This window comes from Bufo bufo, chromosome 7 (assembly GCF_905171765.1).
Source record: "Bufo bufo chromosome 7, aBufBuf1.1, whole genome shotgun sequence".
Taxonomy (NCBI): domain Eukaryota; kingdom Metazoa; phylum Chordata; class Amphibia; order Anura; family Bufonidae; genus Bufo; species Bufo bufo.
In genome coordinates this window covers 146612875-146638250 of record NC_053395.1, presented here as the reverse complement: position 1 = coordinate 146638250, position 25376 = coordinate 146612875, and the positions used below count along the sequence as shown (strand labels likewise).

Below are 25376 nucleotides of genomic sequence, written 5' to 3'. Positions count from 1 at the left end.
GACATGACTCCTACAAACATTACGAGCATTAGGGTTCTTTCACACTTGCGGTAGAGGAATCCGGCAGGCAGTTCTGTCGCCGGAACGGCCTGCCGGATTCGTCAAAGCATATGCCAACTGATGGCATTTCAAGACTGATCAGGATCCTGATCCGTCTTACAATTGCATTGAAAGGCTAGATCCATCTTTCCGGTGTCATCCGGAAAAACGGATCCGGCATTTTTTTCATGCGCAGACCGGAAGGACGGATCCGGCATTGCGGTATTTTACAAAAAATCTATTGTACTTTTATTTTTGGAGATTATGGCTATAGAAGCTTGTGTGAGTTGTACTTTCACATATAGAATGGCCTTACATACGATTGTGTTTTCTTACATCTACTGATTTATTTCTTTAGAAAGTCTACTATATTGTCTTATTACTGCACAAACTATATTTCTTTTCTAGGAACTTGAACAACATAGGTTTAGTGAAAAAACTCACAAAGGGCATAAGAAAGATGTCAGTAGTGGGATGAAGAAGGACAAACTGAACAAACTGACTGAGGAGGAAAGTGCTCAAAGGGGAGAGGATGTAGAAGAAAGAAATTCAAGGACAAGATCTCCAGAACAGGTGCCAGTATTCACGTGTAAATATTTCTCACTTTTGTGAGGAAGCATCCTTATTATATACATTTTTTAGACAAACAGCATGACAAATGACAATTAAGTTTTTTTTTAATCTGGCATAAAAATAGGTAATTATACCAAATTTTAGGGTGTTAATACCCTAAAAGTCAGATTTTTGTACAATGTCATGTTAAAGAGGACCTTTCACTAGAATAAAAAATCTAAACTAACTATACAGACATGGAGAGCGGCGCCCAGGGATCTCCCTGCACTTACTATTATCCCTGGGCACCGCTCCGTTCGCCCGGTATAGGCTCCGGTATCTTCATATGTTAGGCTCCACCCAGTGGAACCTGCCGGCGTCTCCTTCTCCCAGGCTGTAGCGCTAGCCAATCGCAGCGCTCAGCTCATAGCCTGAGAGGCTTTTTTTTCTCTCAGGCTATGAGCTGAGCGCTGCGATTGGCCAGCGCTACAGCATGGGAGAAGGAGACACCGGCAGGTTCCCCTGGGTGCAGCCTAACATATGAAGATACCGGAGCCTATACCGGGCGAACGGAGCGTCGCCCAGGTATAACAGTAAGTGCAGGGAGATCCCTGGGCGCCGCTCTCCATGTCTGTATAGTTAGTTTAGATTTTTTTATTCTAGTGAAAGGTCCTCTTTAACTATATATACGGTATACATCGAATAAAAAACACTTAGCATTTAATTCAACTTAAAGGGGCATGTATCGAAATGGCCCCAGTATCCCGTCATAGAGTGTGACTAGCACCGATTGCCTCCATTTCTACAGCTACTGTGGGAGGGGGGGGGGCAGCTGAGTGGGCCTCGCTACACTGCGCTTCGGAACTCTGCTATACAATAGATAGTAATGATGTGATCCTGTATCATGGCTGAGCAGCCTGACAGGAACAGGGAGGAGGTGCGCAATCCAGCTCCCCGTTCCTCTCACGCTTTTCAGTCATGACAGAGGAATGCATCATTACCTTCTATAGTAGAGTAGCGGGGGTGTATGTCAATATTCACCCCCATTCCCCTGCTAAGTGCCCACAAACCAGCTGTGGAATACAGAGAGAGAACTTCTCCTGAGTCCTCTCCATTATGTGCACATGCACAAGAGTCTTCTCAATGCATTCCATGGTTGTTTTTCAGATGCTCTGCAGGGGAATGGAAGTGCGTATCAAAAAACTAATTACTGATTTGGAGTCATCGGCAGATGTCCTATGTATGTGTTATTGTTCTTATTAGTGCTTGCCGGAAGTGACAGATTTCCTTGGGATAGGCCATCAATAGCTGATCAGCAGGGGTCCGACACCCCATATCCCTGCTGATCAGCTGTTTGGCTGTATCTCCTTTGCCACAAATCAGTGCTGGAACTACAAAGCATCATTAATTGTGTGGAGGGAGCTGCAAGGGAAACAGCAGTGCAGTAATGAGCTCTGTCAACTACACAGTTGGTGGAGCTGTGCAGTTCCAATGCTGAATTCCAGCAACAGAACTACGCGCTCAATGGAACGTGACCTTACATGCGCCGCTTGCTGTTCCTTCACTTTGGGATCCCATTCTGGGAACATAGGTGGGTCCCAGAGGCAGGACCCGCAAGTATCAGGCATTTCTGGCAGATCCTAGCGATAAGCCACAAATGTACCAGATGGGAATACCTTTAAAGGGTTTCTACCACCTCATTTGGACCTAATTAGCTCTCAGACACTAGCGATCTGCTAGTGTCTGATCTACCTAACAATGCTATTCTCAGACCTGTGTGTGGATCCGTTTCACAAAAAAAAGAACTTTTATTAATATGCTAATGAGCCTCTAGGTGCTATGGGGGCATCTTTTCAGCACCTAGAGCGGTCTACTCACATTGTATGCCGCCCCGCTTGTCCGTTAAGCCCGCCCATCTCCTCTTGAATGCCATCCTCCATCTGAGCCAGCGGACGAATTCTCGCGCCTGCGCCGTGCGCGTCTGTATTTGGCGCAGGCGCAGTGAATGTCTGACCGCTCCCTGCACAGACATCTCCACTGCGCCTGCGCCAATCACCGAGATGTCTGTGCAGGCAGCGGTCAGACATTCACTGTGCCTGCGCCGAATACAGACGCGCACGGCGCAGGCGCGAGAATTCGTCCGCTGGCTCAGATGGAGGATGGCATTCAAGAGGAGATGGGCGGGCTTAACGGACGAGCGGGGCGGCATACAATGTGAGTAGACCGAGCCTCTAGGTGCTGAAAAGACGCCCCCATAGCACCTAGAGGCTCATTAGCATATTAATAAAAGTTCGTTTTTTTGTGAAACGGATCCACACACAGGTCTGAGAATAGCATTGTTAGGGTAGATCAGACACTAGCAGATCGCTAGTGTCTGAGAGCTAATTAGGTCCAAATGAGGTGGTAGAAACCCTTTAAGGTGTCTAAATGCCACAACCACAACCTAGTATATGGTTGCACCTAATCCTTTAATGTTCCAGCCATTTATTGCAGTGGCTATCTGCTGTGGCTAATAGAGGAAGAATCCCCCTCTATGGCGTTCATATCCTATATAATAAAATCTCTGTACGTGCGCGTCCGTGCGTGTGTGCCGATTTGTTAAGTGCGCATGCGCGGCGCCAATCGGCATGCACGTACGGACACCGCCTACAGCGCCCATACTTGTGCGTCCGGTGTAATGTTACATTACCCTACTTCGTGAGATTTCCCTACCTCCTGACTTCCTGTCGCATCGGAGATGACGTGTGGAGGCGTGCCTTAGTTTTGACTATCTGCGCATGCGCAAAAGGACAGTATAGGGAAAATCTCACTGCCGATTTCAGCAGCACACCGGGACACTGCGCATGCTTCGGGGAGCCGAAATAGCGAAATATTACGGCCCGCGGTTAACTCATGAAAATCCACCCGATATACGCTCCTGCGCAGTGTGGGGGTAGGGAAAAATTACGTCCCAGTGCGCAAGCGCCGAGGGTAGTATAAATATCCATTTCAAAAGCGCTTTTAACCCTTTGCAGGAGCTATTCTCATATTGATTCTTGATTGATTGTTCTCTTATATACACTCACCTAAAGAATTATTAGGAACACCATACTAATACGGACCCCCTTTTGCCTTCAGAACTGCCTTAATTCTACGTGGCATTGATTCAACAAGGTGCTGATAGCATTCTTTACAAATGTTGGCCCATATTGATAGGATAGCATCTTGCAGTTGATGGAGATTTGAGGGATGCACATCCAGGGCACGAAGCTCCCGTTCCACCACATCCCAAAGATGCTCTATTGGGTTGAGATCTGGTGACTGTGGGGGCCATTTTAGTACAGTGCCATTTAAGGCCTCTTTCACACGACCGTATGGCTTTTTCAGTATTTTGCAGTCTGTTTTTCACTGATACGTTGTTCCATTTTTTTTGTTTCCGTTGCGTTTCTGTTCCGTTTTTCCGTGTGGCATATACAGTATACAGTAATTACATAGAAAAAATTGGGCTGGGCATAACATTTTCAATGCATGGTTCCGCAAAAACGGAACGGATACGGAACACATATGAAGTACATTCCGTATGTGTTCCGTTTTTTTTGCAGACCCATTGACTTGAATGGAGCCACGGAACGTGATTTGCGGGCAATAATAGGACATGTTCTATGTTTCAACGGAACGGAAAAACGGAAATACAGAATGCATACGGAGTACATTCCGATTTTTTTGCGGAACCATTGGAATGAATGACCGTATACGGAACTCAAAAAACGGCCCGCAAATGAAAAAAAATAAACGGTTGTGTGAAAGAGGCCTAATATAGACTGTTCCTACTGTTCTAGCGCTCGTTATTGTAACAGGCTTAATGTCTAGTCTATTAATAATGGATATGCAATATTAATAAACAGAGGGAAAGAAGAAGGGTTTGTTCTAATATGACAATCCCTTAATGGCCACATCATGATGACTATAATCTGATGTAGTTAAGGCAGGAATCAGATCCCACCAGAAGAAAGCAGGGACACCAACAATTTCTGTATCACAACAGGAAAGCGAACACTATTCTGCAGAAAATGGTTCTGAAGACAGTGATGAAGCCTCTAGTACAAGTGTCAATGATTTTCAGGATCAATACATTGAAGAAGAAGGTACACCCGACCAAAACATGCAGGTATGTTTCAAACAACAAAGCATTTGCACACCCAAAGTAGATAAAAAATAGACTTTCTGGTTTTCAGTTTTTGAAGGCGACATACACATGGCAGATTTGTACACACCCTATGCAGAAGCTGAGCTGCAGTACCAATAACAGCCATACTAGCATGTACAGTCAGGTCCATAAATATTGGGACATCGACACAATTCTAACATTTTTGGCTCTATAAACCACCACAATGGATTTGAAATGAAACAAACAAGATATGCTTTAACTGTAGACTGTCAGATTTAATTTGAGGGTATTTACATCCAAATCAGGTGAATGTTGTAGGAATTACAACAGTTTGCATATGTGCCTCCCACTTGTTGAGGGACTAAAAGTAATGGGACAGAATAATAATCATAAATCAAACTTTCACTTTTTAATACTTGGTTGCAAATCCTTTGCAGTCAATTACAGCCTGAAGTCTGGAACGCATAGACATCACCAGACGCTGGGTTTCATCCCTGGTGATGCTCTGCCAGGCCTCTACTGCAACTGTCTTCAGTTCCTGCTTGTTCTTAAAGGCATTTTCCTTTCAGTTTTGTCTTCAGCAAGTGAAATGCATGCTCAATCGGATTCAGGTCAGGTGATTGACTTGGCCATTGCATAACATTCCACTTCTTTCGCTTAAAAAACAGTTTGGTTGCTTTTGCAGTATGCTTTGGGTCATTGTCCATCTACACTGTGAAGCGCCATCCAATGAGTTCTGAAGCATTTGGCTGAATATGAGCAGATAATATTGCCCGAAACACTTCAGAATTCATCCTACTGCTTTTGTCAGCAGTCACATCATCAATAAATACAAGAGAACCAGTTCCATTGGCAGCCATACATGCCCACGCCATGACACTACCACCAACATGCTTCACTGATGAGGTGGTATGCTTAGGATCATGAGCAGTTCCTTTCCTTCTCCATACTCTTCTCTTCCCATCACTCTGGTACAAGTTGATCTTGGTCTTATCTGTCTATAGGATGTTATTCCAGAACTGTGAAGGCTTTTATATATGCCATTTGGCAAACTCTAATCTGGCCTTCCTGTTTTTGAGGCTCACCGATGGTTTACATCTAGAGGTGAACCCTCTGTATTCACTCTGGTGAAGTCTTCTCTTGATTGTTGACTTTGACACACATACACCTACCTCCTGGAGAGTGTTCTTGATCTGGCCAACTGTTGTAAAGGGTGTTTTTCTTCACCAGGGAAAGAATTCTTCGGTCATCCACCACAGTTGTTTTCCGTGGTCTTCAGAGTCTTTTAGTGTTAAAGAGCTCCCCGGTGCGTTCCTTCTTTTTAAAAATGTTCCAAACTGTTGTTTTGGCCACGCCTAATGTTTTTGCTATCTCTCTGATGGGTTTGTTTTGTTTTTTCAGCCTAATGATGGCTTGCTTCACTGATAGTGACAGCTCTTTGGATCTCATCTTGAGAGTTGACAGCAACAGATTCCAAATGCAAATAGCACACTTGAAATGAACTCTGGACCTTTTATCTGCTCATTGTAATTGGGATAATGAGGGAATAACACACACACCTGGCCATGGAACAGCTGAGAAGCCAATTGTCCCATTACTTTTGGTCCCTCAACAAGTGGGAGGCGCATATGCAAACTGTTGTAATTCCTACACCGTTCACCTGATTTGGATGTAAATACCCTTAAATTAAAGCTGACAGTCTGCAGTTAAAGTACATCTTGTTCGTTTCATTTCAAATCCATTGTGGTAGTATATAGAGTGAAAAACGTTAGAATTGTGTTAATGTCCCAATATTTATGGACCTGACTGTATATCACTGTATCTGAATAATCAGCGAAGGGGATGGGCACTAGCTATCATATGTAGATGGCCTGTCCTAAGAGTCATGCCTTTAATGTCCCAGATGGAAAACCCTTTTAGAGGAGTTATTTCCATAATTTACATTTATCACCTCTTCAGTGGATGTGATAAATGTTTCCATCGCATTATACACTGCACGTTTCCATGGTTACAACCACCCTGCAATCCATCAGTAGTGGCCGTGCTTGCACACTATATATAGGAAATAGCGCCGGCTTCTCTGGTGGTCGGGACCGTGGGAGCACACAGAGACTGGTGCTTTTTTCTATAGTGTGCAGGCACGGCCACTGCTGGTGGACTGCATTTCTAGATTTTTGATTTGGCAGAGGAATTTAGTAGGCATTTAGGATGTAGGAATTTAGTAGTGGGAATTTAGTATGGTCGTAACCATGAAAACGAGCAGTGTAATGTAATGGAAAAATGAATCCAGCCAGCGAAGGAAGCAATATGGACTATACCAATACATTAGTAAGTGCCTTGTATTAACTTTCTCTACATAATAAATGCCACTTGCTGAAGAGAGATAACCCCTTTAATGATAATGTATTCAGCTGATTGCTTGAAGGCTATAGACACCTTTTGGGACATTTTCCTTATTATAACATTGTACTTATGTTTGGCTAAAAATAATTTTTCCACTTGGTTTTTATTAAAAATAGTGGTAGGTTGTGGTGGCTCACTAGCAAGTAGTTAAGGTATGGTGCTGCAAGCTCATATAGAGGGAATCACCCCACCCTCTCTTAAAAGGCAAATGTAGTAATAGAATAATGAGCGAGCACTCATACACTTGGCAACCAGATTGACATGTGCAGAAAATATTTATTAAATCCCCATAAAATACAAGTAATAAAATTTATAAGAACAATGTAGCAATAATATACAACATTACAGTCACATATATTGTGGTAGATATGATCGACACTATATTCATATGACTCAATAGTGTCGATAAATTCAATAATATATATCACACCAAAAAACTTCAAGTATATGCTGTTATTTGGGAAGAGGGGGTATTATCTTCTAGCACTCTATCCCAATTTGGGAAACTGAATGTCACTGAAAATGTTGTAGGTGTATTCACTGGGAGCGCAACATGTTCATAAAGTGTTCACAGGAATCCTGATAATGTGAAAAGTCTCTTATAGCATATCCTTTTAAGGTCGATATGAGCTTTGAATTGAAGAAAACTTTAAATCGATATTTGGCTTACCGTCTAGCGTCTGCTGTCTCCCTATTGCTTCAATGGAGCTTTAAATATTTGCCGGCTTATTCAGTCGCTCCATACAGAAAGCTGGTTTAAATTTCGCGGGAGTTCCAAAGATCGCGGGAGTTGCCACTCTGTTCCGCAATTTCCTTTGGTGCAGCTTTCGACGATAAGAATAGTGAATCCTTTACTGTAAAGATTTTCTTCTGTATGGCCATACAGTATTATCGGAGGCTTTTCAATGCAGGTACATCACTTGTTTCACCATACGCGTTACGGGTAGATTCACTCACTGAGGAAGGGAGAGTGAATCTACCCGTAAAGCGTATGGTGAAACAAGTGATGTACCTGCATTGAAAAGCCTCTGATAATACTGTATGGCCATACAGAAGAAAATCTTTACAGTAAAGGATTCACTATTCTTATCGTCGAAAGCTGCACCAAAGGAAATTGCGGAACAGAGTGGCAACTCCTGCGATCTTTGGAACTCCCGCGAAATTTAAACCAGCTTGCTGTATGGAGCGACTGAATAAGCCGGCAAATATTTAAAGCTCCATTGAAGCAATAGGGAGACAGCAGACGCTAGACGGTAAGCCAAATATCGATTTAAAGCTTTCTTCAATTCAAAGCTCATATCGACCTTAAAAGGATATGCTATAAGAGACTTTTCACATTATCAGGATTCCTGTGAACACTTTATGAACATGTTGCGCTGCCAGTGAATACAGCTACAACATTTTCAGTGACATTCAGTTTCCCAAATTGGGATAGAGTGCTAGAAGATAATACCCCCTCTTCCCAAATAACAGCATATACTTGAAGTTTTTTGGTGTGATATATATTATTGAATTTATCGACACTATTGAGTCATATGAATATAGTGTCGATCATATCTACCACAATATATGTGACTGTAATGTTGTATATTATTGCTACATTGTTCTTATAAATTTGATTACTTGTATTTTATGGGGATTTAATAAATATTTTCTGCACATGTCAATCTGGTTGCCAAGTGTATGAGTGCTCGCTCATTTTCCTATTACTACATTTTTATTAAAAATGTTCAACTCTAGAGCTGCTCTGATGGTTCATCCTGTATTCCATCTTTTCTCTAGGTCGTTGACAGCTTATAAACACTCATTTCAGCTAAATTCTTCAGTTTAGTTTGATCATAATTTAACTTAAATTCGTGCTTATGAGCAAGAGAAAAAAGAAAAAAATATGGTAAAAATGAGTTTTAGCCCAGGATAATAGAAAGCAATAAAAAAAATTGGCCTGAAATGTGTCCATAGCCTTTCAGTACGTGCCTAGTATATTTCATTTAATATATTACATTTCCTTTCTAATTTTGGTCAGCCTTCACAGGAATACATTCAGCCACCAAAAAGCCCTTACAGCCAACCACAGGATCCTACATCTTTTAATAAAGCGCCGGTATGTACTACGATCATGTATGTAATGAATGATGTTCTGAGCAAAATTATTTATCATAACTACAATAAACCATAAAAAATTGTTTCATTCAACAACTCAGTGATTGACACAAAAATACACTAATTTGCTCTACTGCACTCCTTTCTTATCAGATACAAGCAGAGGCTTCTAGCAGGAGCACATCAGACAAGGAGCAGCTGGATTCGACCATACTGGTATTAGAGCAGGGGTCTTCTTCATACGCATACACTGACAAGCTAAATAACAAGAGACACAGTGTCCTTACAGTATGTGGCTCGATTTATAGTACTATCATTGTCCTGAGAACACCGTAAACAGCTTTATGTCTTACCTTGGATGTGCTCAGTGCTGTACTTATGCAATATTCGAGAGGGATGTCCAGCATTTCACTGTGACTCTATGTGCAATCACTGTATATTGTTATGGCTACGGGTAGAAATTCAACCCTGATCGGTTCTGGTTAGATAATAGTCTGTGTTAGGCCTCATGCACATGACCGTTGTGTGCATCCGTGGCCATTGTGCCGTTTTCAGTTTTTTTTCGCGGACCCATTGACTTTCAATGGGTCCGTGGAAAAATCGGAAAATGCACCGTTTTGCAGCCGCATCCGTGATCCGTGTTTTCTGTCCGTCAAAAAAATATGACCTGTCCTATTTTTTTTGTCGGACAACGGTTCACGGACCCATTCAAGTCAATGGGTCCGTGAAAGAACACTGATGCACACAAGATTGGCATCCGCATCCGTGGCCGTAGGTTACTTTCATACAGACGGATCCGAAGATCCGTCTGCATAAAAGCTTTTTCAGAGATGAGTTTTCACTTTGTGAAAACTCATATCCGACAGTATATTCTAACACAGAGGCGTTCCCATAGTGATGGGGACGCTTCTAGTTAGAATATACTACGAACTGTGTACATGACTGCCCCCTGCTGCCTGGCAGCACCCGATCTCTTACAGGGGGCTGTGATCCGCACAATTAACCCCTCAGGTGCTGCACCTGAGGGGTTAATTGTGCATATCATAGCCCCCTATAAGAGATCAGGGGCTGCCAGGCAGCAGGGGCAGACCCCCCTCCCTCCCCAGTTTGAATATCATTAGTGGCCAGTGTGCGGCCTCCGTCGGCCCCCCCTCCCTCTATTGTAATATCATTGGTGGCCAGTGTGCGCCCTCCGTCGCCCCCCCCTCCCTCCCTTTATTGTAATATCATTGGTGGCCAGTGTGCGGCCTCCGTCGCCCCCCCCTCCCTTTATTGTAATATCATTGGTGGCCAGTGTGCGGCCCCCCCTCTATTGTAATATCATTGGTGGCCAGCGTGCGCCCCCCCTCTATTGTAATATCATTGGCGGCCAGTGTGCGGCCTCCCCTCCCCCCCCCCGATCATTGGTGGCAGCGGAGAGTTCCAATCGGAGTCCCAGTTTAAACGCTGGGGCTCCGATCGGTAACCATGGCAACCAGGACGCTACTGCAGGCCTGGTTGCCATGGTTACTTAGCAATATTACAATATTAGAAGCATCATACTTACCTGCTGCGCTGTCTGTGATCGGCCGGGAGCTCCTCCTACTGGTAAGTGACAGATCATTAAGCAATGCGCCGCACAGACCTGTCACTTACCAGTAGGAGGAGCTCCCGGCCGGTCACAGACAGCACAGCAGGTAAGTATGATGCTTTTAATATTGTAATATTGCTAAGTAACCATGGCAACCAGGCCTGCAGTAGCGTCCTGGTTGCCATGGTTACCGATCGGAGCCCCAGCGTTTAAACTGGGACTCCGATCGGAACTCTCCGCTGCCACCAATGATCGGGCGGGGGGGGGGGGGGGAGGGGAGGCCGCACACTGGCCACCAATGATATTACAATAGAGGGGGGGGGGCGCACGCTGGCCACCAATGATATTACAATAAAGGGAAGGAAGGGGGGGCCGACGGAGGCCGCACGCTGGCCACCAATGATATTACAATAAAGGGAGGGAGGGGGGGCCGACGGAGGCCGCACGCTGGCCACCAATGATATTACAATAAAGGGAGGGAAGGGGGGCCGACGGAGGCCGCACACTGGCCACCAATGATATTACAATAAAGGGAGGGAGGGGGGGGGCGACGGAGGCCGCACGCTGGCCACCAATGATATTACAATAGAGGGGGGGCCGCACACTGGCCACCAATTATATTCAAACTGGGGAGGGAGGGGGGTCTTCCCCCTACTGCCTGGCAGCCCCTGATCTCTTACAGGGGGCTATGATACGCACAATTAACCCCTTCAGGTGTGGCACTTGAAGGGTTAATTGTGCTGATCACAGCCACCTGTAAAAGATCGGGTGCTGCCAGGCAGCAGGGGGCAGTCATGTACACAATTCGTAGTATATTCTAACTAGAAGCGTCCCCATCACTATGGGAACGCCTCTGTGTTAGAATATACTGTCGGATCTGAGTTTCACGATGTAACTCAAATCCGATGGTATATTCTAACATAGAGGCGTTCCCATGGTGATGGGGACACTTCAAGTTAAAATATACCATCGGATTGGAAAAAACTCCGATCCTATGTTATATTAGCTCCTGACTTTACATTGAAAGTCAATGGGGGACGGATCCGTTTGCAATTGCACCATATTGTGTCAACGTCAAACGGATCCATCCCCATTGACTTGCATTGTAATTCAGGACGGATCCGTTTGACTCCGCATGGCCAGGCGGACACCAAAACAACTTTTTTTTCATGTCCGTGGATCCTCCAAAAATCAAGGAAGACCCACGGACGAAAAAACGGTCACGGATCACGGACCAACGGAACCCCGTTTTGCGGACCGTGAAAAAATACGGTCGTGTGCATGAGGCCTTAAGGTAGGTCCAGATGTGGCATATTTGCTGCGGATCTGCAGTGTGGATTCTGCATTGAAAATCAACAACAATTTACAACAAAGTGCAAGTCGGTGGGATTATAAAAATTAGGGGCAGATTGGCCATAGACTCTGCAGGGAAACTTCCTGGTGGGCTGATGCCCAGAGGACCACCTGGGCCTCACTCCGTCACCAGCCAGGTAAGTAATTATCGGACACTCTCTGAGGCCACAGGTGTCCTCCAGACTCCAGAATTCAGATGTATTGGCATCCTGAGGCCACTAGAGGAGGACAGAAAGTGGCACCTGGCACTGGTCACCACAGAAGTATGGCTTCTGGGGAGGAGTTTTGCGCTGCATGGTCGTATTTGGTTCTGCTAGGGCAGTATATGGTGTTGCTGGACCTGTCTAATTGTATTGCCCTTCTGTTAGCTTGGACCTGCCTACAACATGGGGCCACTTTTAGTTGTTTTTCCAGGGCCACTTTAAGTTCCTAGGCCACCCCTCATCAGGGCATGTTCATTCTTGAAGATTTTCATCTTGAATTTCGCTCTTTGCAATGGTTTGCTGCAGATTCAGCATGTATCTCAGCCTACTGGAATGCAACACATTGCAAAAGGTGGAATCCACAGTGAAAATCCACAACTATTCTGCACAAGAATGAGTGTACTGTGGATTTGAAACTCGGCACAATGCTCGGATTTTTGTTTCCAGGTGAACAGCCTGGAATTTAGAATAATACATTGTAGAAAAATAGCAGAGATTAGTAAAGGTGTACTGTACAGTGACCCCTCAAGTTACAATATTAAAGGGGTTGTGCAAAGTTTATGTTATCCCCTATTTACAGGATTGTGGATAAGTAGCTGATCGCTGGGACCACAAAAGATTCCTAGAATGGGGATCTCGTTTTCCTCATGATGGAGCGACAGGTTGGGCATGTGTTCTGCCACTCCATTCATTTTCTATGGGAGCCAGAGATTGACGACCCTTATTTGGACCACCCTTCCTCTATTGAGATCCCCGTTCTTGAAATCATTGGGGTCCCAGTTGTCAGAACCCCAGAGATTAGCTAGCTATACCCTATCCTTTGGATAGAAGATAACTTATTAGAGATGAGCGAATTTCTCAAAAATTTGATTCGGCCGTTTCCCCGAATTTTTATTCTCGGCGAATCGCATAAAAAAACGGCTATTTCCTGGCTGCAAAGAGCCTTTATAGTGGTTTAGAACACTGTGCCTTGCAGTAACATGCATAGGGAGTCTGCTGTGAAACTACTGTGAGTCAGTATGACATGTAGATGACAGGCGTCGCTCTTAGAATCACTGCACACTTCACTTATTTGGGCAGTTATGAGGCCAAAACTGACCAAATAACTCAGCCTTACAGGTCAATGTTAGCACCAGGTATAAAGTACCGTGCAGAGGCCCAAGATCCTACTATAGTGTGAAAGAGCCCACTCCTTTTACACCAATACACTGATTCCACATAGTTTCTACAGAACCTGTTCTATTAAACGCTTATACAAGTAGAGCCCCCTCGACAGAGTGGAGTGGGTGTCAGCAGTAAGTTTCCGTTGGCATCAATGATTATTTTGCCCTTCCTCTGATCCGTCAGAACAATAACCCCCAAAAAACAGATCCTGTCTGTGGAGCATCCGCCTTCACTCGGTCAGCATTTGGTCAGTAATCCATCAGTATTGCTCAAGCCATAAAAAACAGGAGTGGATCCAAAACAGAGATGACACGTGAATGGAATATTTGCAGGTCTTCTGTGTTTTGTACCCACTCCTGCTTTTGGCCACCAAATCATAAGCCAATTCTGATGCAAAATAGGGACCATGTCATGCACGCCTTACAGCTGTTACACAGACAGGATCCGTTGTGTGTCTCATTTTTCCTTCCTTTGACAGATCAGAAGAAGGGTCAAATAAATTATGATGTCAGCCAGGCCAAAAGGCAAAATAGTGGCCCAGTCATGAAGTAGGGAGGGTGGGAACAGCATGAGAAGTCCACAGAGTGACCCTATGACATAGTGGTGAGGTGGGAGCAGCATGAGTAGACCACAGAGTGGCCCAATGAAAGAGTCTGGAGGTGGCAGCAGCATCAGGAGGAGGCCACAGGGCAAACTCTGCCAGTTGCGGCCACAAATCCAGTTTGGCTGCCCAGTATTCCAGAAAATCTTCTATGTGGAGTGGCAGGGTGCTGTCCAAGTATGCCACCACCTGCTGGTTCAGAACCTGCTCCAGGTCTAGCTGCTGCTGGTGAGTAGTTTATTCACTAGGAGGGTGAAGAAAGCTGCTCATCAGCTACTCTAGACTCAAGTTGCTGCTGATGGAGCTGGAACTGGCACAGCAGCCATGGCAGAGGAACATGAGAGCAGAGGACCCCCCCCCGGTCAGACCTGCGAGAGGATGGATGATGACGCAGATAGGCAGCGGCCAACTGACTACATAGGATGTCTTTATAGTAGTTCAGTTTGTCCTCCCTCTCAGCAGGTGTAAAAAAGGCACCCATTTTGGACCGGTAACGAGGGTCCAACAAGGTGGAGAGCCAGAAGTCATTCTTCTGCCAAATGCTGACAATTCGGCTGTAACTACGCAAGCAAGTGAGCATGCATCGGGCCATTTGTGCAAGTGACTCAGAGGGACTCCCTGCCTGCATCCCTCCATCTCCACTGCATACTGCCACGGTGTGTCTGGGTCCTCTGCCTCATCTTCCTCATTGCCCTGTAGCTCCTCTGGCTGCTCCTGCTCTCATGTCACCTGTGTATAAAAAACACCCATTTCGCTACACATTGCTTGTGCTCCAATGTCCTCCTCCTCCTCCAGTTCAGCCCCCACAGGGCTCATGTGGTTGTGAGATCTAGGAGCCACGTCTCCATTCCCCTGACCAGCCAGATTTACCAGCATCTGTACCAGGACATGAAGCAGTGGAATGACGTTGTTCATCCCGTAGTCCTGGAGACTAACAAATAACCTGGCCTCCTCAAAGGGCCTGTGCAAACGGCAGGTGTCACGCATGAGCTGCCACTGGCTGACATCGAAGTTAAACACTCCTGTCCGCTTAGAACATCAAGAAATCGTTTATGGCCTTTCTCTGTTCGTATAGTCGGTCCAACATATGAAGGTTGGAATTCCAACGGGTGGAAATGTTGCATATCAGCCTATGTTGGGGGATGCCGTTCTGCTGCTGCAGCTCAAGGAGGGTGTGCTTTGTAGTGTACGAGTGGCTGAAGTGCATTCAAAGTTTCCTGGCCATTTTTATGATGTCTTGCAGATGGGCAGAAGACTTCAAGAACCGCTTGACATCCAGACTGAACACATGTGCCATGCAGGGCGCATGGCTCAGACCTTCTTGACGCAGCGCCGACACCATGTTCTTCCCGTTGTCGGTCAGGTCACCATGGTTCCGATTTTGAGTTGTCGCAGAGAAAGCCAGGATTCGATTTCTTGATGATGGACACGGAGCAGTTCCTCCCCTGTGTGACTTTGTTCGCCCAGGCAAACGAGTTGCAGAACAGCATGACACCGTATTGCCCTGCACATGTGGTATACTGGAGGGGTACTGTCAATTGTCTCTGCAGTGGAGGCTGAGGACATGGTGGAGAATGAGGAGGCAGATGCGGACATTGTCGCAGGCCCAACAGCGTGAGAACGTAGTGGCGGAAGTGTCACCTGGCCAAGTTTCTGGTGTGGCTGTGCAGGAACCACATTTATCCAGTGGGCCGTAAGGGACATGTATTGTCCGTGACCGTAGTTACAGCTCCACACATCGGCGCTGCCATGCACTTTGGCAGACACCGACAGGCTCAAGGACTGGCCCACCTTCTGTTCTACATGAGCAGGGCTGGTACTGCCTTTTTGGCAAAGAAATGACAGCTTGGGACTCTCCACCTCGGCTCGGCACAAGCCATCAGTTCTCTGAAAGGTGCAGAGTCCACCACAGCTACATCATCATCGAGTACTGTCTGCACATCACTGATGTCCTCTTCAATGGTCTCTGGGTCAGGAGCCTGACTGATCGCAACACCAGCTCCCACGCCACACTCCTCATCACTACTTTCCCGCCTCCCGGAGGAAGCGGTGGATGTCTCCTCCGCATCTTGGCTGGCCAGTAACTGCTGACTGTCCTCTAGTTGCTCGTCCTCGCTGTATAGTGGAGCTGAGCCCACAGCATATAATACTTCTCTGGCTGAGGGAACAGAAAAGGACAGAGGCAGGTTGAGGACAGATGAGGGCACAGGGCGTGCTCCCGGGCCATGCCAACTAAGGGTTGTGTCTGACGAACCCACCGACTCTTGGCTGGGGGTGTCTGATGTCACTTGGGACGAAATGGATGACCAAGTCAACCATTCAAGAACCTCTGGGTTGCTGATCAAGACACGACCACTAGATGACACTGGGGGCTCAGGCCTCTTGCTGCAACTCCTGCTGCCACGCCCTCTTACTCTGCTGCGACCTGTGCCTGTGCCAGAAACATTAAGGCCTCTGCCCCTCCCCTGTGCAGGGCCTGGCACTTCTCTGTCTGACATACTGTTAGATCAAATAAATAAATAAAAAGGAAATTAAAACACCCCAAAAAAGTCAGTAATTTTCTCACTTCACCACACAACAGCTAATAAGCCTCTTTTTTCACTATTACACGCCAAAAAGGGCTTTAGAACATATAACTGCACCGCTGAAGGCAAATAATATATATTTTTGTGCCACTAATACACGCCAAAAAGGGATTTAGAACATATAATTGCACCGCTGAACAGCAAATATTTTTTTTTTTGCCATTAATAAATGCCAAAAGAGGCTTTAGAACACATAACTACACCACTGAAGAGCAAATATATATTTTTTTGCCACTAATACACACCAAAAAGGGCTGTAATTAGTTTCACTTCACCACACAACAGCTAACAAGTCCTTTTTTTTCCTACTAATACAAGCCAAAAAATTATTTAGAACATATAACTGCATCGCACAAGGGCAAAGAAAACTTAGAAATGTTTCCTTGTAATAAACCCTGTTAATGACTGTATCAAACAGCACTTGCACCCTAATAACAAGAACGGTTTGCTGGAATTACAGAGCTGTATAATGGCAATTTGGATCCGCAGTCATTGCAGCAAGGTGTAATAGGATTGTTCCTATTACCCAGGCTGTAACTTCCCATACTGAACCCTGTTCTGCTTCAGTACTGTGGAATAATTCCTCCCTATCCTTTCCCTGAACTTCTATGCAGCAAAAAGTTTTAAAGTCTTTCCTAGAACTGTCCCTAGCGCTTGCTGACATCTCTCCCTGCACTAAGTACACTGGAAAATGGCTGAATCCAAGATGGCTGAGGCTATTTATAGGGCAGTGACATCATAGGGCTGGCTGCTGATTGGCTGCATGCATGGCATTGTGGGTGATCCCTCGTTCCCAGAGTTTCTTGCTCCATGTCCTAACACAAGCAGCAGCCATTTTAGGAGAAAATGTGATCTGTTACCACGAAGCATGAGGAAATTGGGATTCGGTGCGAATCGAATTTTTTCTGAAATTCGGATTGAATTCCACTTCGTCAACTTTGATTTGCTCATCTCTACTTATAATCTTGGCACATCCGCTTTAATTGGCTCCTGGATGACCATGATATGTTGAAACCATTGTAACATGAGTCCATAAATCTATAGAAAACTAGTAATTGGTTCCAAAGCCGAAAAAATGTCATGTCAAGATAAGGGAAAGTGAAAATTTAAGAAAATAAGCAGATAACTAAGGCAGATAAAGCAAGTCCTTACATATATCAGCTGGAAGCTGTAAATCACTGTCTATGATGAGGACAGGAGCTTCTTCAGGGTCCTATATGGCACACAATGTACCAGAAAGCTAAAATAGAGCTGTCCTCACCTGATGTCTAAAGGAGCCGTTCATCCTGGTACAGAGGGCAGTACAGGAGATGTAGTACCGCACTATACTGTAAAGAGAAGCTACTGGTCAAACAGTATTGATTTTTACCAGTGAAATGGCCATGTTGATTGGTTGGATCTGAATGAGACATTGTATGTTGAGTCTAGTTTCCGCTTACGATGGCCGAGGAAAGACCATTATATGCTGGGAAACTACCTATCACCCCAAATATTTTGGCATTAATAGCCCTAGTTAACCAATATACAGGGAGTGCAGAATTATTAGGCAAGTTGTATTTTTGAGGATTAATTTTATTATTGAACAACAACCATGTTCTCAATGAACCCAAAAAACTCATTAATATCAAAGCTGAATATTTTTGGAAGTAGTTTTTAGTTTGTTTTTAGTTTTAGCTATTTTAGGGGGATATCTGTGTGTGCAGGTGACTATTACTGTGCATAATTATTAGGCAACTTAACAAAAAACAAATATATACCCATTTCAATTATTTATTTTTACCAGTGAAACCAATATAACATCTCAACATTCACAAATATACATTTCTGACATTCAAAAACAAAACAAAAACAAATCAGTGACCAATATAGCCACCTTTCTTTGCAAGGACACTCAAAAGCCTGCCATCCATGGATTCTGTCAGTGTTTTGATCTGTTCACCATCAACATTGCGTGCAGCAGCAACCACAGCCTCCCAGACACTGTTCAGAGAGGTGTACTGTTTTCCCTCCTTGTAAATCTCACATTTGATGATGGACCACAGGTTCACAATGGGGTTCAGATCAGGTGAACAAGGAGGCCATGTCATTAGATTTTCTTCTTTTATACCCTTTCTTGCCAGCCACGCTGTGGAGTACTTGGACGCGTGTGATGGAGCATTGTCCTGCATGAAAATCATGTTTTTCTTGAAGGATGCAGACTTCTTCCTGTACCACTGCTTGAAGAAGGTGTCTTCCAGAAACTGGCAATAGGACTGGAGTTGAGCTTGACTCCATCCTCAACCCGAAAAGGCCCCACAAGCTAATCTTTGATGATACCAGCCCAAACCAGTACTCCACCTCCACCTTGCTGGCGTCTGAGTCGGACTGGAGCTCTCTGCCCTTTACCAATCCAGCCACGGGCCCATCCATCTGGCCCATCAAGACTCACTCTCATTTCATCAGTCCATAAAACCTTAGAAAAATCAGTCTTGAGATATTTCTTGGCCCAGTCTTGACGTTTCAGCTTGTGTGTCTTGTTCAGTGGTGGTCGTCTTTCAGCCTTTCTTACCTTGGCCATGTCTCTGAGTATTGCACACCTTGTGCTTTTGGGCATTCCAGTGATGTTGCAGCTCTGAAATATGGCCAAACTGGTGGCAAGTGGCATCTTGGCAGCTGCACGCGTGACTTTTCTCCGTTCATGGGCAGTTATTTTGCGCCTTGGTTTTTCCACACGCTTCTTGCGACCCTGTTGACTATTTTGAATGAAACGCTTGATTGTTCGATGATCACGCTTCAGAAGCTTTGCAATTTTAAGAGTGCTGCATCCCTCTGCAAGATATCTCACTATTTTTGACTTTTCTGAGCCTGTCAAGTCCTTCTTTTGACCCATTTTCCCAAAGGAAAGGAAGTTGCCTAATAATTATGCACACCTAATATAGGGTGTTGATGTCATTAGACCACACCCCTTCTCATTACAGAGATGCACATCACCTAATATGCTTAATTGGTAGTAGGCTTTCGAGCCTATACAGCTTGGAGTAAGACAACATGCATAAAGAGGATGATGTGGTCAAAATACTCATTTGCCTAATAATTCTGCACGCAGTGTATGCAACATGAATGTATATATGCAGGTTCATATCAGGAAAGCTCCCGGGCATTAAAAAGATGGGAGTTGTGGTGCGCATCTCATTATACGTCCAGTATACCATCGACTGCTTTGTAATCATCCAGGTCCTCTTTGAAACATGACTGGAGGAGGTTTTGGTGAGTGGCTTGGTCAAGACACGACTAATGCTTTAGCCTTGTTTACTACTCATGAAAATAATGCACAAACTTTAAGGATGTCAGCTTTGTCTAGATGACATCTTAAGTGAATGCTTATATGCGTTTATCTGTACTGAAAAACCTAAAAAAATAAAAAAATGATATGCTGAAAATGTTGTATCCCCAGTAGAGATGTAGAGACATTCCATCATAATAGAAGTCTATGGCCTGCATAACGGATCCGTCCCGTTTCCATTTTGCAGGAGAGGACATAACAGAAACGGAATGGATCCATTTTGCAGCCCATAGTCTTCTATTATGATGGAATGAATAACGGAATGCCTCTAAAGGCATTCCGTTATGCAATCCGTCATAGAATTGCGTTATAGTCCGTGGTAACGGAATCCATAACGCAATTCTGCTTTTACCACCAAACGAAGTGTGAACGAATTTGAAAATATGAAATTCGCTCATCTCTAATCCCCAGGCCATTGTATCTTGAGGGGCCACTGTACTTAAATACATGTAAAGCATTCACTTACTGGTATGTTGTAATAATGCCCAATTACAGGTATTTTAATTAATTCTTTACTTTATAGCAGAAAGATTATCATAAATCAGACCAAGAGAAAGAAAACGAGCGAGGAGAGCAACAGATAGAAATAAAACATGAAACGGAACAACGGACAAAAAAGGAGGGCCACCATCCTTTACCAGGTGACAAGTCATCATTTTTAGTTTTACTTTCAAAACAATCTAAAATAACTAGCCCCCCCAGGCTTACTCATGGGCTACAAGGGTCAGCAGAAGACAAATCCATTTGGAGCCAGTCACTTGTCACAAGGGTTTATTGATAAATCCCCTGTTTGACTTATTTGGGATTTATGACCTGTGTGTAAAAAATAATCAAAAAGGTTTATGATGCAATTAAAATGGACATGTTCAGTATAAGGCCTCTTTCACACTACCGTTTTTTTTTTCCCGTTTTGCGTTCCGTTTTTTTGCGTTCCGTATACAGAACCATTCATTTCAATGGTTCCACAAAAAAACGGAATGTACGCATTCCGTTTTCCTATTTCCGTTTTTCCGTTCCGTTAAAAGATAGAACATGTCCTATTATTGCCCGCAAATCACATTCCGTGGCTCCATTCAAGTCAATGGGTCCGCAAAAAAACTGAACACATACGGAAATGCATCCGTATGTCTTCCGTATCCATTCTGTTTTTGTGGACCCATCTATTGAAAATATTATGCCCAGCCCAATTTTTTCTATGTAATTACTGTATACTGTATATGCCATACGGAAAAACGGAACGGAAACAAAAAAACGGAACAACGGATCCGTAAAAAAACGGACCGCAAAACACTGGAATAGCCATACGGTAGTGTGAAAGAGGCCTAAGTGGGGGCTGGGGCCTCAGAATAATTTCCATCACTGGAAGTCCTTTACTGGGGAAGCCCCTATCTAAATTAATCTGAGCACCTTCCCTGGGCCGACAACTTCACCAGGCTGGATCGCTCAACCAATCTTAGGGCCCTTTTATGTGGGACAACAGAGTGGGCAGTGATTGGGAATGGGGAAGTTCATTAGCAGTTATTGCCCTTCTTTTGCTGCATTTACATGCAACCGTAACTAGAAGCGTCCCCATAACTATGGGAACGCCTCTGTGTTAGAATATACTGTCGGATCTGAGTTTCACGATGTAACTCAAATCCGATGGTATATTCTAAAATAGAGGCGTTCCCATGGTGATGGGGACGCTTCAAGTTAAAATATACCATCGGATTGGAGCAAACTCTGATCCAATGGTATATTAACTCCTGACTGAGGGGTTAATTGTGCGGATCACAGCCCCCTGTAAGAGATCGGGTGCTGCCAGGCAGCAGGGGGCAGTCATGTACACAGTTCGTAGTATATTCTAACTAGAAGCGTCCCCATCACTATGGGAACGCCTCTATGTTAGAATATTCTGTCGGATATGAGTTTTCACGAAGTGAAAACTCATCTCTGAAAAAGCTTTTATGCAGACGGATCTTCGGATCCGTCTGTATGAAAGTAACCTACGGCCACGGATCACTGACGCGGATGTCAATCTTGTGTGCATCCGTGTTCTTTCACGGACCCATTGACTTGAATGGGTCCGTGAACCGTTGTCCGTCAAAAAAATAGGACAGGTCCTATTTTTTTGACGGACAGGAAACACGGATCACGGATGCGGCTGCAAAACTGTGCATTTTCAGATTTTTCGGGAAAAAACTGAAAACGGCACAACGGCCACGGATGCACACAACGGTCGTGTGCATGAGGCCTAAGGCTGTGTTCATAAAAACAGTTTATTTCAGTTTTTTGCTGTGCATTCTGTAACTAATACAAAATACAGTAGAATACAGATGTGCCCACCTTTACCTTGGCTCTAATTTGGTTAAAGGGATTCTGTCACCTCGTTTTCGGTTATAGAGCTGCGGACATGCACAGCTAGATCGTCGCTAACATGTCCGCAATATACCTGTCCTATAGGGCTTTTATTTAGTTAAAAAAATGATTTTAGAGATATGTAAATGAGCTTTGTAAGGTGCCCAAGGGGCTGCACTAACCTTCCTGGTGCCCAGCCACGCCCCCCTGTGAAGGAGCCCAGCACCGCCTGCGTCCTCCGAATCTCCTCCTTTCGTCACAGTTAGATTGCCGTAATCTCGTGATGTGCGAGCTCGCGCATGCGCAGTGCTGGTATAGTGTTCCTTCCCTGTGCTGGCATCAGCCTCAAGGAAGGAACTGCCCATTACGGCAATCTAACTGTGACGGAATAAGGAGATTTGGAGGACATAGGCGGTGCTGAGCTCCTTCACAGGGGGGCGTGGCTGGGCACCAGGAAGGTTAGTGCAGCCCCTTGGGCACCTTACAAAGCTCATTAACATATCTCTAAAATCATTTTTGTAACTAAATAAAAGGACACAGCCCTATAGGACCGGTATATTGTCCACATGCTAGCGGCGATCTAGCCGTGCATGTCCGCAGCTCTATAACCGAAAACGAGGTGACAGAATCTCTTTAAGGACTCTATATTGTATTAATTTTGTTTCATGACAACATGCTGTCAAAATCCTTGACATGCAATACACAACACAACCACTGGTTAGCAGCACATAGACAAACTTTCGACATGATTCAAGTGTATAGGAATGAGCAGTCCCATAGAAGTGAATGGGACGGCTTATGTGTAATTATACCTGCTCACTGCTACAGTGTCAATGGCGAGCAGGTAAACAATCAAGGGAAGCAAGCTCTTGCATGGAGCACGGCCTCCTCCTCAACCAGTTGATCGCCGGAGGTGCCAGGTGTCGGACCTCCGCCGATCTGATATTGATGACCTATCCTGACGATACATCATCAGTATTTTAATTCCTGTAAAATCACTTTAAACATGAGAATGATTGGTACATAAAAAGAACAGTCATGCGAAAATAAAGACCTACATATTTAAAGGGGTTATCTGACTTGCGCTGCACTCCAGTGCGGTGGCTACTTCTGGGATCACTTGCTGTACATTGAGGACATGATCTTACATGGTGTAAGAACAGCGCATGCGTGCTGTGGGTTCTAACTCCAGAATAGGAAATGTATGACACGTGACCCGGAAGTGGCCCACACATGGGTCAGTGCAAGTCGGATAACCCCTATAAGGGTTGGATTGTTATTTAAAGCAGAATAGCTTCAACTTAGAGAATTACAATTACGAGTATTGTTACCACTGTTCCTTAGTAAACCTAGTAATAGTTTTAGGCCTGTATTACACCAACAGATTATCTGACTGATTTTCTGACCAAACATTGGTCAGATGGCTGTATACACACACGGATCTTTTGTTATACACACCTATTGGTCACCTAGCAGTAAAAAATGAAAACAAAAAAGCCCTTGCCCTGCACGATCCAGCGCAGGACAAGGGGAGCATCCAAGCTCTGAACCCGGTCATTAATATCCATAAGGACGCCTGCACACAGGTGCGGGTGAATGCACATAAGATCCACAAGAATTTCTGTGCGGATTTATGTGTGTTTCTGCAGCATATCTGAACAAAAATCCGCAAATTCTAACAGCAGATTTGATGCAGTTTTGCTGCAGATCCCATCCTTGATTGGAAAAAAGTGAAATCCGCAACTAAAACCGCAAACATAACTGCATGCGGCAGATTTGGAAATCGGGTCAATTTCCGTACAGAAAAAAAGTGGACAAGAGATTTGTGTAATCTCATATACTTTGCTTGTTCTGTACTACGCTGCTGTTTTTCCGCACGGGAATCTGTGCTGAAAAACCGCACGTATTCCACAACTTGTTCAGGTTGCCTAAGGGTATTGCCATGTGTGCAGGTATTTTAATGCAGTTTTTGAAGGCACAACCAGGAGTGGAGAAAAAAAAATAATAATAAAAAGAGAGAGAAGTATCTGTACTTAAGGCTCCATTCAGACGTCCGTAACGTGTTTTGCGGATCCACGAAACACGGACAGCGGCAATGTGCGTTCCGCATTTTGTGGACCGTACATTGCCAGCACTTAGAATATGCCTATTCTAGTCCGCAATTGCGGACAAGAATAGGACATGTTCTATTTTTTTCAGGAAACGGAATTGCGGACCCGGAAGTGCAATTCCGTATCCGGGCAGCACATCGTGCTGCCCCATAGAAATGAATGGGTCCGCAATTCCGTTCCGCAAAATAGTGAATGGACCTTAATACTTTCTCTCCTTTTGATGATGCACCCCTGATTTTGGTTTAAAAAACGACATAACAAACCTGCACATGTGGCCATACCCTTACCCAGAAAATCCCTTGCTTTGCCAAGTAAATGGTTATTATAAAGAATACTTTGGTTTCTGCTGACATTCAGAAGAAAAATGTGTAAAGGGTAGACATCTTTACCAATGTGGAAAATCTCAGATAAGAAATAAAGTAAGACAATTTATTTTTAATGAGGGTAAGAAAACCATTGACCTTATTTCATACTTCTACCACCTTTATGTTTACCCAGATGCCACAAACATCAGACCAAGACTAATGGAGGAGATAACACATCATGAAAGTGCATCTTCTGAACCGGATACCATCAGCTCACAAGAAAGTGCAGACAGTGATCCTGCAGCCCCCTCTACTGGCCAGGATCCGAACCACAGTCAGACGTCTGGACAAGTCATTAAAGGTACTATTGGTCCTCTGGTTGATCACCTTTAGGACAAGAAACAGCTCCTGCTATTTCATATTATTCATCTAAACATCTTAATTTAAGTTGGATTGTGTTTTCAACTAATTTGTGTTTATAATGCATAAACCAGGCACAATGCCTGGTGGGGTTGATCCTGCTGAGTATAAGCATACCTTTTTAATGCAGATCTGTAGCAACAATACTGAGCAATTCACCTTTT

The 25376-nt window shown here is 44.5% G+C and overlaps 1 protein-coding gene across 4 annotated transcripts in view; it reads left to right on the top strand.

Annotated features, from left to right (window-relative positions):
• The window catches only part of LOC121008393 (uncharacterized protein KIAA2012-like), a 269189-nt gene that overhangs the window by 210683 nt on the left and 33130 nt on the right, over nt 1-25376 (top strand). For 2 of the 4 annotated variants that reach the window (XM_040440895.1, XM_040440892.1), the window contains exons 15-20: nt 448-612; nt 4616-4738; nt 9165-9242; nt 9395-9529; nt 20563-20680; nt 24986-25153. In XM_040440895.1, coding sequence (XP_040296829.1) covers nt 448-612; nt 4616-4738; nt 9165-9242; nt 9395-9529; nt 20563-20680; nt 24986-25153 — 787 coding nt within the window. The remainder of the gene's footprint in view (nt 1-447; nt 613-4615; nt 4739-9164; nt 9243-9394; nt 9530-20562; nt 20681-24985; nt 25154-25376) is intronic. The other 2 variants (XM_040440894.1, XM_040440896.1) reach the window with 2 other exon arrangements.